General features: G+C 38.5%; 3 protein-coding genes across 3 annotated transcripts; all 3 read left to right on the plus strand.

The window, feature by feature from the left end:
* Positions 1 to 6,754: 6,754 nt before the first annotated feature.
* Positions 6,755 to 11,035, plus strand: LOC306884988 (elongation factor 1-alpha). Its single transcript, XM_079441281.1, has 8 exons — positions 6,755 to 7,931; positions 8,513 to 8,669; positions 9,051 to 9,230; positions 9,318 to 9,614; positions 9,726 to 9,876; positions 9,950 to 10,206; positions 10,298 to 10,532; positions 10,614 to 11,035. The coding sequence occupies exons 2-8, from the start codon at positions 8,526 to 8,528 to the stop codon at positions 10,736 to 10,738; spliced, it is 1,389 nt and encodes a 462-aa protein (XP_079297407.1). The 5' UTR covers positions 6,755 to 7,931; positions 8,513 to 8,525; the 3' UTR covers positions 10,739 to 11,035.
* A 95-nt stretch (positions 11,036 to 11,130) lies between these two features.
* LOC306885171 (elongation factor 1-alpha, somatic form-like) lies at positions 11,131 to 15,450 on the plus strand. The gene is made up of 8 exons (XM_079441531.1): positions 11,131 to 11,362; positions 12,112 to 12,267; positions 12,616 to 12,795; positions 12,902 to 13,198; positions 13,303 to 13,453; positions 14,454 to 14,710; positions 14,791 to 15,025; positions 15,128 to 15,450. Exons 2-8 carry the CDS (start codon positions 12,124 to 12,126, stop codon positions 15,250 to 15,252), a joined length of 1,389 nt encoding a protein of 462 aa, XP_079297657.1. The 5' UTR covers positions 11,131 to 11,362; positions 12,112 to 12,123; the 3' UTR covers positions 15,253 to 15,450.
* Positions 15,451 to 16,191: 741 nt separating this feature from the next.
* Positions 16,192 to 19,443, plus strand: LOC306885597 (cyclic GMP-AMP synthase-like). Its single transcript, XM_079442242.1, has 7 exons — positions 16,192 to 16,270; positions 16,728 to 16,818; positions 16,913 to 17,127; positions 17,679 to 17,907; positions 18,205 to 18,468; positions 18,562 to 18,661; positions 18,746 to 19,443. The coding sequence occupies exons 2-7, from the start codon at positions 16,797 to 16,799 to the stop codon at positions 19,245 to 19,247; spliced, it is 1,332 nt and encodes a 443-aa protein (XP_079298368.1). The 5' UTR covers positions 16,192 to 16,270; positions 16,728 to 16,796; the 3' UTR covers positions 19,248 to 19,443.
* The last annotated feature ends 763 nt before the right edge of the window (positions 19,444 to 20,206 follow it).

The raw sequence follows: 20,206 nt of genomic DNA on the forward strand, positions 1-20,206 counted from the left end.
CGCTCAGCAGTCCCGACTACCCTCCGTAGTCTTCTGAGGTCAGATTTGGTTGCTGAGCTGAAACAGACAGTTATTGAGGTGCAGAGGACGGATTCAATGATGGCAGAGTAGAACTGTTTCAGCAAGTCCTGTGGCAGGTTGAACTTCCTCAGCTGGCGAAGAAAGTACAACCTCTGCTGGGCTTTTTTCACAATAGAGTCAATGTGATTGTCCCACTTCAGGTCCTGAGAGATGGTGGTGCCCAGGAATCTGAATGACTCCACTGCAGTCACAGTGCTGTTCATGATGGCGAGTGGGGGGAGAGCAGGGGGGTTTCTCCTGAAGTCCACTATCATCTCCACAGTTTTGAGCGTGTTCAGCTCCAGGTTGTTAAGACTGCACCAGGCAGCCAGCTCCTTAACCTCCTGTCTGTAAGCAGACTCGTCACCGTCCTGGATGAGGCCGATCAGTGTGGTGTCGTCTGCAAACTTCAGGAGCTTGACACAGGGATCTTTAGATGTGCAGTCGTTGGTATAGAGGGAGAAGAGCAGTGGGGAGAGAACGCAGCCCTGAGGAGCTCCAGTGCTGATGGTACGAGTGCTGGATGTGAATTTACCAAGCTTTACTAACTGCTGCCTGTCTGTCAGGAAGCTGGTGATCCACTGACAGACAGAGGTGGGGACGAAGAGCTGAGTTAGTTTATTCTGAAGGGTGTCTGTGATGATGGTGTTAAAAGCGGAGCTGAAGTCCACAAACAGGATCCTCACATAAGTCCCTGGTCTGTCCAGATGCTGCAGGATGAAGTGCAGTCCCATGTTGACTGCATCATCCACAGACCTGTTTGCTCTGTAGGCAAACTGCAGGGAGTCCAGTGATGTCCTTCAGATGAGCCAAAACCAGTCTTTCAAATGATTTCATGACCACAGACGTTAGAGCCACAGGTCTGTAGTCATTAAGTCCAGTAATTTTGGGTTTCTTTGGGACGGGGATGATGGTGGAGCGTTTGAAGTATGAGGGGACTTCGCACAGCTCCAGTGATCTGTTTAAGATCTGTGTGAAGATGGGGGCCAGCTGATCAGCACAGGTTAAAATAAAAATAAACAACATCAAATAAAATAAATGCTTTACATTCTTGTTGGGGAGATTTTTCATTTCTCGAGCAATTCTTCTGTCAAATTCCTCAACTTCACTAAAAGAAAAGATAAATGCTGTTGTCAGGAATGTTGTGTAACACAAAAATCCAACAGTTTTTGTACAAACAAAAATTGAAAACATACCTTGAGTAATAAATGGGGCCCTGGAGGAACACCTCTTCAGCCTCTTGCCAAGACAAGCCCTGCAGCTCGCAAAGGCCATGAATGATGGCCTGTACAAATAAACCATCTGGGAAAAAATACACAAGTCACACGCAAATTATTTAGACAACCCAACAGAGCTCATATTGTCAATTCTACGCAGATTACTTGATATTTTGATGAAAATAAACTCAAGGCCGCATTTTATTCCAAAGATCTTATTTGTAATTATTACAGAACTTATTTCTAATTGTTACACTGTTGTTGTGTTACTATTATTGTCTGTGGTAGCACTTGAGATTTGTAAAGTACAATAAAAAGAACGTGCAATATAATTTTTCTTACACATATTACTACTACTAATAGTATGAAATAATAGTAGTTAATACAGTAATACGTACAGTACATAGTACTAAAATATGTTACAAATAATCATTTTATTATATATTATACATTTTATTTTAACATTTTTACTTTAACGTTTTTTATTTTGTTAGAAAACACATTAAGTATCCCAGAATGGTACAATAACACAGAAAATAAGAGCAAGCTGTAAATATTATAAAATAATGCTATCTTTCGACACTAATTTTTATCAAATCAAACACTGACTAAGCTAGCAATAATAGGTTACGCACCACGTGTTTGAAAATAACTGGGGAGAAAAAAAAATACTAAATTTAATACTAAAATAGGCTATTCGTTTGTTGGTGTAATAAGATGTCACATTGATTTATGGCATAAAACCTGGTAATTTTCAGGAATCGCTTTAATAAAATTAATAACCTTACTCACGTGTCTGATGTTGCTACTTGCTAGCAGTTTTATAATGTTGGAAATTATTACGGTACACACCGCTACAAAACAAATGTTCATCCAAACAGCAGGAGGCACTGTCTAAAAAAAACGATAGTTCTGGGAGTGCTGGTCTGAGCGTGCAGTTGGACCTCCGGGCCTGCAGCGTCACCCTACTTCATTACAGTCAACTTGTGGCATTTGGGGACTCTTTTTTTTATTTATTATTAAACAAATAACATTCACAGGGGATACCATAGACATAATGGGGGATACAGTCAAAGCACAATCAGAATACACAATCAGAATACAAAACAGTAATTAACTGAACAAAAATAGTAACAAAGAAAAGAAATATAAGAAAAATGAAATAAATAATAGTTACTATAATCATATTTTAAAATAAATAAATAATTTATAGAAAAATTAAAAACTATAACTAAAATGAAAAAGTACACATAAAATGTCAACTTCAACAAATACTCAGGCGGTAATCCTTACAACAAAGTAATTATTTTTTCCATCAATAGTTGTTTTAACAGCTTTCTTATTAAGTGATGAGGAGAGGGATTCATAAAATAATTTCAAATCAATACAAAAAAATCCTAAAATTGGGCATACAATCAGCAACTTTAGATTTATGAAGATGAAATAGGCCACAAGGCATTTGGGGACTCGATTTCTCAAAACAACAGCCAGCAGATGGCGCATCACATCGTTGATAAATGGCTGAATTATTAGAATGCCTCTCAAATTTTGGATCAGATAGTACTGCGTGATTAAATGTTATACATCTCAAATATGTGTATTATTATAACTAAAACAGTCAAGGGGCAATAATACTAAATATATGAACAATGTCACTGGCTATGTCAGATAAGCTCCGACACTTGCAATTGACCTCAGCACTGTTGAGAAAACGACCCGGATGTACTTGACTGAATGCGGCAAGATCTCACGTGTTTATTTACATGTGTGACAGTGATGTAAAAGATTGTCATTCAACCTTACTGGGCGTTTTAACCCTTTGTGTCATTAATATAGTGCTAACTTTGATGTGATATGTCGACTTTATCAATAAGACAGCGAATATCTGGTTGGTCTCTTTAATCGTTCCTTTCATTACTTTAATCGTTGGAATTGCACCCTTTCCGTATCGTGTGTGTGTGTGTGTGTGTGTGTAAATAAATGAGCGATCTTTAGTCCAGTCCGGCATACCATGAGGACAAAAATAAGACTGGTAGAGTAATAAAATAACCTTTCTTGTGTTACAGTTTTACTAGAAAGGAATTTGCTCTATGAACTTGACCTTGCCCTACCATACTCTGTTATATAATATTATTGTAGATGTGTGTTATTTTGCTTTCCTGCTTGAAAGACAAAGTCGAGGAAGCATTAATATAATATGGGTTAGATTTTAAAGAAAATGTATTTAATTTATTATGTTGACTATAAGCAACAGCTTTTTCAGCAATTGTGAACTGAATGAGAATTGCTTCCTTTCATTCATGACATATGCATTTTCACCAAAGGTCTTTCTTTCCCTGACCCCCACCCATTTGCATTACACCTTAAAAATGCATAACACATGGAGGGGATTTGCAAGTGTAAGTTTGTTGTCTTGAGGGGGAGGTGGAGGATTTCTGCATTTCAGTTTAATTGTTATTCTTTTTATAAAAAGCCTTTAGGTTGGTCTAATATTTATGAATACTTTTTAGGTTATTTCATTTTAGGTTTAAAAGACTTTATTAAATGCTATGTTGTTTTACTAGTGTTTTAATTTTAGTACTAGAGTACAGTTATTTAATTGAATGTCAAATAATTTAGCCTATTTCAGAACTGATTTAAAGCTAGAAGTCTGAAGGATTTTTTCAACAGTTTTAGCACTTCCGAAGGTGCATAGCATTGCTATCATTAAAATAATTTTTCATTTACATTACACTTGCATCTATTCATTTAGCAGATGTTTTGGTTCAGACTGACTTATGATCATTTGAAATATCAGTATTGCTGCAAAACCAAATTTGGAGAGTAAACCATAATACAAAGCTATCTTGCAGTGAGGCCTGCTCTGTGTTTGAGCCTTGAGGGAAAAGTTCAGGCCTTTCCTTCTGTATTGCATGACTCAACAGTGAACTCGTGCCAGGCATTTGATGTTGATTCCTGGCACAAATTCCCCATGCCCTCCCCCACACTTGTTGAGTGCCTGAGATAGAAACCAAATGGCAGTTTATCTGGACAAATAGATATTAAGCCTGTTAGCATGCAGTGCTACATGAACCTGGGGACTGTACCATGAAGCCGGATTAGCTGGCTAACCAGGTAAATTTCAGTTTAGTTTGCGCCAACTCTGGGTTTTAGGTACCATGAAAGTGGTTTGACTTTTAGCGGTGTTCATCGCCATAGTAAGTTATGCTCCACAGCTAACCTGCTCCGGTTATGGTTATGGTTATATATATATATGTGGTTACCGGCAGGTTATGTTCTGGTTTAGAGAGCTCAAACCGAAATTTGACCAATCAGCTTCAAGCAAAGTGGCACATCTCTGACGCAATAAAGCCACTCCTCCAGTTTCTCTTACTCCAGATTAAAGGACGCTACATAAACATTTTTAAAGATAAAATCATCTGGTTTTTAGAGATTATTATTTTTTATTATTTATATAATTATTATACCCTTAATCCATTACACAAGCCAGCTTAATTTAATAGTAATTATTAAGCTTTTATTTTAAATGTTTTTATTTTATTTTAAATATGCAATATAAATAAGTTTTAGAATCAATAGCTGTAATCATGACTACATATGAGTTTAGATTTTTAACTGTTGTTATATCTATAAATATTATTGCAACTTTTACTTGCACTTATATGGTAAGATAAGTTTTCCTCTTTCATGGATAGATTGTTTCATCTTGCTTTGTAAATGTGTTTAAATTCTTCATATTGTTCAGTCTTTTAATCTTTGGTATTGAATCGCACTGACTCTCTCATGAGAAGTGAATCACAGTTTCAAGGCATGTGAGTGGCTGCTCATTACTGATGTCACACTTCCATGTGCATGTGCTCCATAAAATCAGGATCAAGTCTGAGTTGACAGAGAAAGTTGATGATCAGCTTCATGGTACCAACAAAGCCGGATTGGACTGGTTTGGTTTTGTCAACTCAAAATTAATCCTGTAACCCTGAGGTGGTTTAGCCACCATCATGGTACAGGCCCCTGGTAAACAGGCCAGACCAGATCAAGAGTCAGCACAGTATACAAAAAGACAAATGGTTTGAAACGGCAGGATATGCTGAGGTGTGTTTGTATGTTGGGGTGGGACTTTAGACAGATGTGCTGTGAATAGTAATCATCTTACTATTGTGTGTGTGTGTGAAGAAAATAAGAAAGGTGGGAATCACTGCAGTTCACATAGCACAATCATGTGCCAGCTTTTTTTCTCAAATGCTGTGGCATCTCTTTTTGAAATCACTCATATGACTTGTTGCTTATTGCATAATTATTTTTACTTCAAGTTCTAGTATTACTGTTAAAGAAGACCACGATAACAACTGAAGAGATTTTTCAAAGGATCTGATTATTTGCTTGATCTGTTGGTTTGGATTGACGTAATCAGAGTTGTTCAGTCTTTTTTGTTAGATTAGTTTCCCAACCATCAAGTTGCCTGGAACTTTTTCATTTTATATTTCATATTTATTATTTCAGAATTATATACTGACAGCTATTGCAAGGTATGTTATACAAAGCAGTACAGAAACAAAATAGCAAAATTAAAGTAAAAAAATGTTGATATATATTTTACATTAATAGAAATTGTTAGAAATTAATCGATTGTTTAATTTATTTGTTTTTATGTTTTTTTATTATTATAATGTGCAGTGTACAATGTGTTGTTGACTTCTTTTTGACTTCCATTGTCCTCCTGTACTTTCACACACTTTATTACAACTGGTGCATTTAGAAAAATAGTTTATACTGTACTGCCCTGCATGTTGCCTCATTATTATTAATGTGCATAATTCGTCTTTTTAGTCATTGTCTATTGACTATGCAAACCATTGCTTGCATGAAGGACTTTGGCCGAGGACGATTATAACAGCACACTGTTAATTCAATTATGTCTGAGTAGATTTTACTTAAATAGCCAATCAGTCCATATCACTGTTTTCTGTGTAATTATTGTTTATACAAGAGAATGCGAAGTGAGTTGTGTGTAACCAGTAGTGGAAATTTATATATTTTTTATGTTATATTCATAATTTTTTATTATTATTTAAAATACTTTTATTATATTATGTCTATTGTGTCCCCATTTTGCTTTTATGACTGCAGCAATTTTGAGCTGCATGAACTCCATAGCTGTGTGTAAAACTGGATGATCATGTTCTCAAGCATGATTTGAGAATGAGCCAAAGAGCTAATTGTGCTTCAGTGGAAGCAAAAACATCAGAATATCGGTACAAAAGAGTTTTCGTGATCAATGTAACAAATAATCTTAAATAGAAGCAATTCTAAAATTGATTTTGTCCATGCTAGGACATTTTAAAACCTTGAAACTTAATTTATAACCAAGTTTAAAAAAAAAAATCTTCACATTTTAATGAGGTCCCTGACTTTTAAACCCCACTGCATGCTGCTCTGATTGTCACAGTATATGTAGTTTGACTGTGTGTCTGTGCTGCTCTTGACTGAAAATAGCAGCTGTTGACCAAGCATCTGTTACCTAGAGGAAGAGAGAGTTGACCGGAGGTTCAGGGGGAGATGCCAGCTCTTTGATATAAGGCTATGAGGAATGTAAGGCATTGAAGATGGAACTGAGAAGAATTAAAGATTCCCCACACTCTAGAACTCTGAATGCATGAAATGCATACAAACTAAGGGAAATTACGAAAGTTTTGCTGCCTCCCATGGCCTTATGTTTCAAAATAGGATAGTTTGAATCTCACTGTTCAGCAAATAGTCCTATCTGATTGCATTTGAATCTGAATAGATGAACCACTTGGTGGAGATGCATCTGAAACAACAGACCTGAGTGCCCTTATCAACTTTGTGCTGGCAGTAAATTGCTGATTAATTTGCACACAGACTGGGCTGATCACACTGTCTCTGGGTGAAAGACTGATTGTTTCATAAAATAAAATTCTGATATCTTACATTCTTCTAAAACTGTTGTGAATAAAAGCATGTGAACAAAATGGCATTATTGTGAGAATAAGCACAAAGATGAGAAAGAAATTAGAAAATGAATGAAAACTAGTGTTGCATAAAATGAAACTTTGCAGCTACTTTGACCAAAACCAGAGAATTAAATGTGAAATGGTTTAAGAAATAGGCCTAAATGTGATGAAGTGATTAAATTTAACCAAATTCAATCAGTGATAGGCTACATAACGTAGTTTATGTTTTACAGTGATGATTACCGTCATTCATCATAAGGAGACCAAAAATGTAAACACGTGTGTTAAGCATCTTGTGACAATCTAAATTTAAAATGGAAAGACTTGTCTACTGTCTAGTATGCATTAAAAAAAATGTTTATGCTATTTCGTTAGCTGGTTACATGTGGTATGGATTCAGGCATATCGCAACATAGCTCAGATATTTGTGTACTATTAAACTATTTCATCCAGTCAACCAGATGCTCAGTAAAACAAAGTAGTGACGCAGTTTGTCGAGGCGGGGAGAATTTCTCTCGATTGTGTGTGATTTGCGGGTGAATGAGGCAGGGAGAGGAAGCGGGGGGTTGCGGTGCAGTCGGTCCTCCTCCCGTGTATAAATGCTCCAACCAAACCGGTTTTCTTCCTCTTTCTGTTACCTGGCAAAGGGGAGCAGCAGCTGAGGAGTGATCTCTCAATCTTGGTGAGTACTTTATTTGTTGCATAGGCCTTGTTTTTTACGCTCATTGATTCCCTTTTGAACCATTTTGAAGGATTTGCTTCAGGTTGAGGGTATTTTGACATTTTTCTGCGTTGTTTCGTTACTCTTTGTGCTCATCACTTTTGGTTTCTACAATGGTTTTCTTTCTAATTATGTGTTCTCTATAGTGGTTTCTCTCTAATTAGTAGTGTATTTAGAAGAGGTGGGGCAATTTATTGTTCCGTTGTTTTCGTTTACGTCCACCTCTTAAAGAATGGGAACCGGGAAAAGAACAAAGGCACCAAGAGACTTCAGGTCGCGGGCCTGTTAAAAGCCTTCCCCACATTCTCGCATCCAACAACTGTTACCAGTGGCTGCAGAGCCAGATGTCTGCGTCCTTATGGATTCCTTTCAGACATTTTGGATTTTTTCCTGTAACTTAACACCTTATGGTGAACTAGGCCGGTTCAAACTCGGGCCATCCATTACTTGCTACGAAACACCCGCTTAAAAGTTTCAATGATGGAAAGTATTGTTTCACTCATGCCTCTTTATTCAACTTTACTCCTCTCTTTTTAATACAGAAACTAATCAATCATGGGAAAGGAAAAGATCCACATTAACATCGTGGTTATTGGCCACGTCGACTCCGGAAAGTCCACCACCACCGGCCATTTGATCTACAAATGCGGTGGAATCGACAAGAGAACCATCGAGAAGTTCGAGAAGGAAGCCGCCGAGGTGAGAGTTTAAATGCTTGTAGTGGCTGTTTCGTGAATTTCTGTGAATTTATTGCGGCACAACTGGGAGTAACAAGAGCCAAAATGGCGGCGGTAGCACGCGTTCCTGGGCTCAAGCCGGCTGGGTGTGGGAGTGGGCGGGGTTTAAGCGGTGCTTCACTATGACGTTGCGGGTTCTGTAATGGCGCCTAGTAGGCCGCGCTACATGTGCGCTGGACCCAGTCAACGTTTCAAGCAGTTTTGTTTTTATAGTTTAACACTCAAAGCCACTTGATGTGTTATTTTTATATATATATATATATATATAAGCTTCATGTTATATATTTAAAGAGGTTCAAAATGACTAAATACCGCCCTTTTGTTTTATTTGTTTGCAAAATAGATGGGCAAGGGCTCCTTCAAGTACGCCTGGGTGCTGGACAAACTGAAGGCCGAGCGTGAGCGTGGTATCACCATTGACATTGCTCTCTGGAAATTTGAGACCAGCAAGTACTATGTCACCATCATTGATGCCCCTGGGCACAGAGATTTCATTAAGAACATGATCACTGGTACTTCTCAGGTATGACTACACTCCACCCATACATAACTGCTTTTGTGAGTAATCGTTTAACTTCATGGCTTTAATGTATTTTTTCCTTCCTTCCAGGCTGACTGTGCCGTGCTGATTGTTGCTGGTGGTGTTGGTGAGTTTGAGGCTGGTATCTCTAAGAACGGACAGACCCGTGAGCATGCCCTCCTGGCTTTCACCCTGGGAGTGAAACAGCTTATTGTTGGAGTCAACAAGATGGACTCCACTGAACCCCCCTACAGCCAGGCTCGTTTTGAGGAAATCACCAAGGAAGTCAGCACCTACATCAAGAAGATTGGCTACAACCCTGCCAGTGTTGCCTTCGTCCCAATTTCTGGATGGCATGGTGACAATATGCTGGAGCCCAGCTCAAACGTAAGTTTGTCTATGCAACTTCACAGGGGTGGTGGGAGATGCTTTCTGTTTGTGGATAGCCTTTCTTGGTGTATTTCAAGCCACATCTTAGTTGACACTGCCTATTTTTAGATGGGCTGGTTTAAGGGATGGAAGATTGAGCGCAAGGACGGTAATGCAAGCGGTGTTACTCTTCTTGATGCCCTGGATGCCATTTTGCCCCCCAGCCGTCCCACCGACAAACCCCTCCGTCTGCCACTTCAGGATGTCTACAAAATTGGAGGTTGGTATAACGAAGATATTCAAGTTCTAAAGTCTAACACAGGAATTGGTTTTTAACACTTTCAACTTCTCAGGTATTGGAACTGTGCCCGTGGGTCGTGTGGAGACTGGTGTCCTCAAGCCTGGTATGGTTGTAACCTTTGCCCCTGCCAATATAACCACTGAGGTCAAGTCTGTTGAGATGCACCACGAGTCTCTTTCTGAGGCCACTCCTGGTGACAATGTTGGCTTCAACATTAAGAACGTGTCTGTCAAGGACATCCGCCGTGGTAATGTGGCTGGAGACAGCAAGAATGACCCCCCTCAGGAGGCCGGCAGCTTCAATGCTCAGGTTAGGCTTTTTCCTCCATTTTGGTCACAAAGTCACTTGAATTCCAGGGTTCTATATGTGAATGTATACATTTTATTTTTTTTGTCTCTAGGTCATCATCCTGAACCACCCTGGTCAGATCTCTCAGGGCTATGCCCCAGTGCTGGACTGCCACACTGCTCACATTGCCTGCAAGTTTGCTGAGCTCAAGGAGAAGATCGACCGTCGTTCTGGCAAGAAGCTTGAGGACAACCCCAAGGCTCTCAAATCAGGAGATGCTGCCATTGTTGAGATGATCCCTGGCAAGCCCATGTGTGTGGAGAGCTTCTCTACCTACCCCCCTCTTGGTAAGTTCATGCCAATCGACTCTTGCATCCATATTTTGCACTTTGCCATGGCCTTTTGTGTTAATTGTTCTCCATTCACAGGTCGCTTTGCTGTGCGTGACATGAGGCAGACCGTTGCTGTTGGTGTCATCAAGAGCGTTGAGAAGAAAGTTGGTGGTTCTGGCAAGGTCACGAAATCTGCACAGAAGGCTGCCAAGACCAAGTGAATTTCCCTTTATCACACTGTTCCAAAGGTTGTGGCATGTTCTTCCCAACCTCCTGGAATTTCTCTAAACCTGGGCACTCTACTTAAGGACTGGCTTATGCTGATTAAAACCCATCGGAAAAGTTTTCGCAGGAAAGGAAACCAACTTGGATTTAAGTGTGGCTCCATTTATTGACTGTGCCTCTTTCAGTTGTTAAATTTGTGTTAATGGTTTAGAACTACACCTGTTCCCACAGTAAAATTTGGAAAGAAGCTGCTGAATAAGAAACTAATAAAGGTATTAAAAATTGAAATTGTGCTTTTTCTCCTGTCATCAATGGGGAACTGGGTGGGATTTGGTATAAGCAACTGTAATATGATTTGTCATGGTCGTTGCAGCTGTTTAACACGTGTTGCAGCCGGGTTTCTTCTACAGTGTGCCCGCTTTATTGATGTCTTCTCCTCCAATCGCAAATAGGGGGTACGCAGCAAAGCTACCAATGGTACCCTTCATCTGAGCAGTATCTATGTGGTCTAGGTGTTTTCATATCCCACCCCTGTCTGAGTGTATAAATTTAGACGGGCAGTCTGACTCGTTCCTTTTTTCTCCAGTCTGCTCGGGGCTGTCTGTCGTGCTTGTAGTCGGGTAAGTTTATTGCCTCGTTTTATTCAGTCTTAATCCTAGAGTTGCTAGGCTGTGTTAGTCATAAGGGAATGCACTTAAAATCGCAAGGCTGTCTTAATTTTTCATGTTTTTAGGGTAGATGATTCAGACCAGGTTTCTTTATTTCTCTACTACCCCGTTTTCACTGACACATGTAGGGAGCACAAACTTATTGGCAAAGCTGGAGAGAACATGGCTGGTACTGTCATTCCAGTCCTTCAACATGGAGGACAGTGTATAAAGGGAGGGGTGGGTGTTATCAGATCTTGCAAAAAGAACCTGGACTGAAAAAATAAACGACCCATTTAACGTAAATGCGGGTTTTCTAAATCGGTCCCACAAAACAAACGCATTATAGAAATATTTGTTAGTCTCAAACATTACGTGAGAATTTCAACAGCTGCATGACTAATCAATTTGTGCCATGTAAACCAAGCTCTAGCAAGCCCCCTCACACGCATACAAAAATAAGACTATCAACCCTCGACTGTATAATCTCGTATTATATAAATTATTCTAACAGGCGGACATGGCAACACTACCGCTGCTGCGCGTTGACGCAGAGATTACCCTGCGCCGTGCGCCCCTTGTGTCGCTCAGCGCACGAGCGAGTTTGATCGCTTATATGCTGTCGCGTTGTGAATTTATTTACAGAATCCTTGAACGCTAATGTGTCGTGTTAGGATAATGTTTATGCCAGCTAAACTAAACCCAGCAATGTCTTTCCACAGTAAATTTACAATATGGGTAAGGAAAAGACTCATATTAACATCGTGGTTATCGGCCACGTCGATTCTGGTAAATCCACCACCACCGGACATCTCATCTACAAATGTGGAGGCATCGATAAGAGAACCATCGAGAAGTTTGAGAAAGAAGCCGCTGAGGTACGTCATCACAGCCGGGTGACTTCCGATGGCTAATGTCTCTCGATGACAAGTATATTCTGGACGTCTTTTTAAACGTGTTGTGAGCGACATCTACAGTTTAGTTTTACTGGGTTCAGTTAGTTCAAAATGTCCAAACTGAACATCTTGCAATTCTTTTTTTAGAATATAATCATTTATGAAATGTAGACAATTATGATAATTAAAACAGTACCATTAATGCATCATTTATAGATGTTATGTTTGAAAAGATGCTAAAAGTCATCTATCTATCGATCCTTTTATGCATTATTCTTTTGTACATTCGGTCTCACAATATGCTTCTGAATATTTTTTTTCTGCATCAAGATGGGCAAGGGCTCCTTCAAGTACGCCTGGGTGCTGGACAAACTGAAGGCCGAGCGTGAGCGTGGCATCACCATTGACATTTCTCTCTGGAAATTCGAGACCAGCAAGTACTATGTCACCATCATTGATGCCCCTGGGCACAGAGATTTCATCAAGAACATGATCACTGGTACTTCTCAGGTAGGTTTTTTTATGTTAATAAATCTATCACAGATTACTGTGTAATGATTTTGTTGATGCATTATTATTGTTTAAATGTTGTGTTTTTATTCATTCCTCCTCCCAGGCTGACTGTGCTGTGCTGATTGTCGCTGCCGGTGTTGGTGAGTTTGAGGCTGGTATCTCTAAGAACGGACAGACCCGTGAGCATGCCCTGCTTGCCTATACTCTGGGAGTCAAACAGCTTATTGTTGGAGTCAACAAGATGGACTCCACCGAGCCCCCCTACAGCCAGAAGCGTTATGAGGAGATCACCAAGGAAGTCAGCGCCTACATCAAGAAGATCGGCTACAACCCCACCACGGTTGCCTTCGTCCCAATTTCTGGATGGCATGGTGACAACATGCTGGAGCCCAGCACAAACGTGAGCTTCTGCTGCTTTTTCCTGGGTTGGAAGGGTTTCGTTGGGGTTTGTGATCACCGCAATTGTTCATGCTTTTTTTATTGTATTTTCTTTATGGATAATAGATGAGCTGGTTCAAGGGTTGGAAGATTGAGAGGAAGGAAGGTGCTGCCAGCGGTGTTACTCTTCTCGAGGCCCTGGACTCCATCCTGCCACCCAGTCGGCCCACCGACAAGCCCCTCCGTTTGCCTCTGCAGGATGTGTATAAGATTGGAGGTAAGCATTAACCACCAACCAGGGTTATTATAGATTTGAATTTCAAATAATTAAATTTTTTAATTTATTTAAATGTTTTTATTTGTCTTTGGTGTTGAATTTGTAGTTTTTGTTTTAGTTTGTTTGCTTTTTGTTATTACATCAGTTTTAGTATTTTAGGGCTGCCATAATTAATGCGCCAACCAGTATAACTCAAAAATGCTATAATTTTCTTAGTATGGTCTAGTGTTATTGCAGTGATTCTCAAACGTGTCCAAAAAAACTTCCAAGAGGCATCAAGGTAACTTTAAAATAAGACAAAACAAGCATAAAAAAGTTTCAAAAGCTGCACTAATTAAAAATCAAGATATTTCTTTCATTTCTTCATTTGGTCCCTCAACAACTGTTTTTAATTTGAAAAAACTTTGATTCCTGTAATTATGAGGAAGGGATTTCTAGATCTGGGAAAGTCATGTAAATTAATAAAATCGTAAAACTCCATGGGCATATTTGAACATTTCTTTTGAAAAATCCTCACTTGCCGGCACCAATAGCCTTGTGGTTACTGCATCAACATACAACACAACTGCACTCATGGTGACCCAAGTTCGATTCCAATCTCGAGGTCCTTTGCCGCTCCCTCTCTCATCCCAGTGCCTTCCTGCAGATTTCTCTACTGTTCTATCCATAAAAATCCATAAAAAAAAATCCTTGTTTAAACCTTATCCAGTAAATCACAAACAACATTGTCATGTTTATTGCAGACAGTATTACAAAGGTTTCAAATTTTATAGTATACTGTGAAAAAACCCAAATGTTTTTGCAGACTAGTTAGTTTTGAAGTTATAAATATAAATTTAGTCTCAGTGTTTCCCAGTTATTCATTTTACTGAATGAAAGTGTTTGCTTTTAGTTTCAGTTTTCATTAACAATAACAACACAGCCTCCAAACTCATTCACAGTTTTCTCTATTGAGAAACCAGTGTCTATCACTCAAACATTCTCCTTGTGTTTCCCTCAGGTATTGGAACTGTGCCTGTTGGACGTGTTGAGACTGGAACTCTGAAGGCTGGTATGGTTGTAACCTTTGCCCCTGCCAATATAACCACTGAGGTCAAGTCTGTTGAGATGCACCACGAGTCTCTTGTTGAGGCTCTCCCCGGTGACAACGTTGGCTTTAACGTTAAGAACGTGTCTGTCAAGGACATCCGCCGTGGTAATGTGGCTGGAGACAGCAAGAATGACCCCCCTCAGGAGGCCGGCAGCTTCACAGCTCAGGTTAGATATAAATAATAGCACATTATTTGCACAATCTTCCTAATGTCAGGTGCTTAATCATGTACTCCTCTTTCTCGCAGGTCATCATCCTGAACCACCCTGGTCAGATCTCTCAGGGCTATGCCCCAGTGCTGGACTGCCACACTGCTCACATTGCCTGCAAGTTTGCTGAGCTCAAGGAGAAGATCGACCGTCGTTCTGGCAAGAAGCTTGAGGACAACCCCAAGGCTCTCAAGTCTGGAGATGCTGCCATTATTCTTATGGTCCCTGGCAAGCCCATGTGTGTGGAGAGCTTCTCTCAGTACCCACCACTGGGTAAATGTCATCATTTTTGTTGCCACGAACATTATATATTGAACATTAATCAAACGTTCTGCTTTAATTTGAACTCCTTACTATCCCACTACTACTTTCCAGGTCGTTTTGCTGTGCGTGACATGAGGCAGACCGTCGCTGTTGGTGTCATCAAGGCCGTTGACAAGAAAGCTTCCACTAGTGGCAAAGTGACCAAGTCTGCTCAGAAGGCTGCCAAAACCAAATGAATCGTCCCGTCAGACACCCAGCAAGCCTCATTGATATCCTACAGTGCAATGTCTCAGAACCTGAGCACGGTTTTAAAGGACTGGCTTATGCTGATAAAAACCCACCGTAAAAGCTTCAGAAGGAAAGGAGGAAACCATGTATTTCTGAACACCTTAGGAGAAAGCGATTATAAAAATAAAGAATGACCATTCATCAGTTTGTGCCATTATTCTTTCTTGTCAAAGTCAAAGGATTTTTTACATTTGAATTGTGAATCTTTCAGTGTTATTATAGTTAATTAAAACTAACACTCATAGAAATAAAGCTAAAATAAAATACAAATATTAGATTTAAAACTAAAAAAACATTGAAAAAAATATATCCTTGGCAATTAACTGAAATAAGTTGAACCTGAACTACTTAAATGAATACTAAAAATAAAAGCTAATTCAAAATGTTAAATACTGTAATAGTATATAAATAATACAAAAATGGCACTGTTATGTACACATACTGCACTTTGTTTTCTCATATTATTTATATTGTAAAAAAAATTATTTCATACTTTTTAGTCAAATTCAGCCATTTGTTTTTAATTTAACAGTCTGTTGTATCACTTAAAATCTAAAATAAAACAATCGCTTTTTCATTAGACAAAATAAATTTGCATGAAACAGCCATTCAAATGTATTTAAATTGTGTGCCATCCATAGAAAAAAATACTTTACCAAGGGTTAACCATATACACTTTGGTCAGCACATTACAAAGGTCTTTGTTCATTTAGACTGCTTTCAGCTGATAAAGTACCTGTACACACGCCACCTGAGAAACACCTGCTGTCACACAAGAATCTAGCAGGTAAACATCAAAGATCTGTTCCTTAAGTTTCAGTTTTACATCACCGGAAAAAAGTCACACCCCTCAAGCTTTTACTGTAAAGCGAAAGATCATCTGATGTGGCAGGGAGGAGCTTAGAATCAATATACACTTGTGCTGTATTTCTGTCAATAGATCATATTCTCTAGACCAGGAAGTGGGTAAGTCTGGATTCATGCGTTTCATTAACTAGTATGCATGTGAAAATGTAAATAAGTGTTGAATAGATCAAATTTGGTGTCAGAAAGTTACCTAGCTTTAACTCTCCAGTAAGTTTTAGTAAATGCTGTGCCATTTTTCTGTTCTTGTTGCAAAATACACATATAAATACATCAAATCGTTCCTTATGTTTTTATCAGTTTAGAATTTTAAGCTTTGGAGTTCCATTTCCATTTATACTCTTAAAATGTATGAAAGCCATAAAACAGGGTGTAAACCTCTCAGGCGTTGCACAATTGTCTGAAAAAAAAACAAAATGTCAGCAAGTGTTAAAAACTAACATTGAGTTGGTAGTCAGTTACTCTCTATGTTTATGATTTTTACTGATTATTATTATTTTATCCGTGGAGAAATCCTAGCACATTTCCATACATAATTATTACTGCATTCAAATTTTAGGCTGGATTGAGCATCACCAGAGGATCCGAAGAGCACTGTATCTGACCTTGGGTTTTTTACTGCTCTATTATGGAAAGTCAAAGGAGATCATGTAATGTGGAGGATCTTTACTAGCTTGCTCTTTGAGTTATTGTTTGTATCTATGTATACTTGCTTATACTTTTTCTGTTATTGTTATCATAAAGTTGGAGATGATTCTTCCATTTCGCCCGAGCTGGACCGCTTGATCAGACAGAGAGGTCGAGATCTACGGCTGCGTAAGCTTGACCAGCAGAAGGCTGTGAAGATAGTAAACCATTTTATCGACAGCCTGCTGGAATTCCTGAAGAATAATGATGATCAGCCCTTCTTCAGGGAGGTCTCAGTTCTCACCAGTGGCAGCTATTATGAGATGGTGAAGGTAAAAAAAAATTGAATGGTAATTTTGAGAAAAATCAGCTAGTAGTGTCAAATAGAAAGTGTTGCTCAAGCTTGTATCAGAAATTGTTTTAATATACAATTTATTTATTCCTGAAATGAATACTGTTATTTAGAAAGCTTGAATTAAATTGAGCAGAAGTGACAGTAAAGGCAATCACAATGTTACAAATTATTCAGTGTTCAATTGATCTTAAAATGTTCAGCTATTTCAAATAAACACTGTTCTGTTGAACCTTGAAAAAAATCTGTCATGGTTTCCACAAAAAAACAAACAAACAAACAGCACAACTGTTTTCAACAATAATAATAAGAAAAGTCTCTTGAGCAGCAAATCAGCATATTAGACTGATTTCTGAAGGATCATGTGACACTGAAGACTTCTTTCAAAAATCATTTAAAAAAGCTTACCAACCTCAAACTTCTGAACAATAGCGCAATAATCCTCCACATCTTGAAGAACAAAGATTGACTACAATTATTCATGAATGTTTGGAATAATGGAATAACAAACTATAATTTTATCACCAACAGATCATCAAACCCAATGAGTTTGACATTATGCTGAAACTGAAAGTCCCAAGGCTTGAATTGTCAGAACTGGAAGAATATCAAGGACTGTTTTATAAGATAAACCTTGTCAAAGCCACACGAGCTGAAATCCAGCACTTTCTTCTGGAAGATGAGCGAACCATCTCAGCAACCAAAATCAAAGCAGAAATGTACCGCTTGGTCCGCAAATTCATTAGCAACAATTTTCAAGGTGCGTTTTCTGATCTGTCTCTCAACACTATGTATTACCATGTTCAGGTAGCTTTTTATACACAAAAATTCAAAAATTTGGGGTAACATTTTTTATGCGTGTATTTGACACGTTTAATAGCCTACTGTGAATTTTCAGCTGCCATTTATCCAGTCTTTATCGCCACATGATCCCTCAGAAATTATCCTAATATCCTGATTTGCTGCTCAAGAAAAAACATAAAACATTTTGTCTCCAAACTTTAGAAAGGTAGTGTATAACCTTGAGATTGTTTGTGGTTCTGCCACCCGTTCACAGGCGAAGGTTGGGTGATTCGCAGAAATCTAGTAAATTCACCAGCGGTGACCCTTGAATTTAAGGCGAAAGAGAAAGACGATGATGTGATGTCTATAGACATCGTACCTACTCTTGAGGTGCCACAAGGTTGGCCACAAGCAGCACGGGCAGGTCCCAATATAGACAAATGGCTTGGAAAAAAATCTCGTCGCCAGTTTGTAAGTAAGGCTGTGTATTTCGTCCCAAAGAGACCAAAAGGAAGAAACCTCAAAAATGATGCCAAAGGTATGCTGGCAAAATACATATTCAGTCATTATAAAAACAATTCTTTCTTTCCTTAGCATAAAGGATTTATATATTTGAGGTATTTGTTTTCAGAGAGCTGGCGAATATCCTTCTCTCACATTGAAAAAGAGATGATGCAGTATCATGGCAATAAGAAGACATGCTGTGAGAGTAATTCCAATAAGTGTTGTCGGTATGAACAAACACTCATTTTTATAGCTGCTAAGTTATAGATTAATGTTATGATGCCCCTAAGATTTTCTCTTCTTTCTAATAGGAAACTTTGTTTGCGGCTTCTGAAGTGTCTGATTGAGGGACTGAAGCAGCAGTATCCCAAAGAACTTGAGTCTCTGTGTTCCTACCATGGGAAGACTGCCTTCTTCCATGTCCTTTCAGACAGAGTGCAAGATTCGCTTTGGTCTCCAGGTCAGCTGTCTGTCTCCTTCATGAAGCTCTTTGGATACTTTGAGCGATGTGCACTGAATGGTTCACTACCCCACTTCTTCGTCCGCGAACATAATCTTTTCTCCCCACCTGCATTTCCCAAGCGAGCTCTTTTGTTTCTGACCAATGTTCTGAGGGAGCAAAGAGAATTGGGGCTCCCTGTTTTGAAGTTGCCAAGTCCTACCTCTGCTCCTGTTCCTGACACCGATGCTGCGATTCACCCAATCAATGGCACAGACATTATTGTTGCCTCTGAACGTTCTTTTAAGCATGTATATGTATGCTTATTGGTTGTTATTGTGTGTGTAGGAATCGCATGTGTATTTCAAAAATGAATGATGATTGATTGATTTTTTCAAATATGGAGAGGTAATCATTGTGCAATTTAAAATTATTTTAAAATACATTTCTAATGAAAATTATGGAAAAGATCATCCAGTTATGTCATATGCTTAAATTATTTTCTGTGTGTTTTATCAGAAATATGGGTACAGCCATATTCTGAGAAATAAAATTGGTGAAAAAATAGTTACCTTATGCTTCCTTTATTATTTTAGTATAGTTTTTCAGTAGGCCTTATTATAGTACTTAGATACAGTAATAGTATAAACTTTTCATTAAATCCAAGAAAAGACTGCAAGTATGAACTGGATGTGAAGTCTGATTTCATAAGTGTATATTTTGCTGTGTTAAGGATCAATTCAGCAATTTAGACCGTAGTCAGAGTAGTGCCATATTTTATGACAGGAATGAAAACAAGGGATAAGTAGAGTCTGTTCAATAGATTGTGTTGTACTTTAACAACATACTGTTTGTTCAGCTGACCTCTGAAAACAAAATCTTTCATTGGACAGAAATTTCATAAAACAATTTTGAAACATTTGAGTTGAGGAAATAACAAGATCTAGGACATTAATATATGTGTTCCATTGTAAAGATTGTTAGCATATTCCTCGCAGCCTTGTTTTCATTCACATTAAATTCCATACAGTGTCTAACTTGACGGTCTATGACCTAAAAGACAGTCCTCTCTGGACCTAGTCAAGAATAGATGTGAATAGGCCTACTTTGCAGGATAGACATGCATTCCAAATGTTTGCTTTAATGCTATTTGTCAGATGAATTTACCAACCCTTACCAAAAAGTAGTATACTTCAAGTTAATTTTTTAAGTATACTTACATTAATTTCAAGTATATTTTTAAGTATACTTTATGTAGTAAGTATCAGTGTACTAGTAGTATACTTGTAAGTGCATTTCAATACTCCTTGAGACTAAATTGGCCCACTTTCTA

This window comes from Barbus barbus (genome assembly GCF_936440315.1).
Source record: "Barbus barbus genome assembly, chromosome: 19".
Classification (NCBI taxonomy): Eukaryota; Metazoa; Chordata; class Actinopteri; order Cypriniformes; family Cyprinidae; genus Barbus; species Barbus barbus.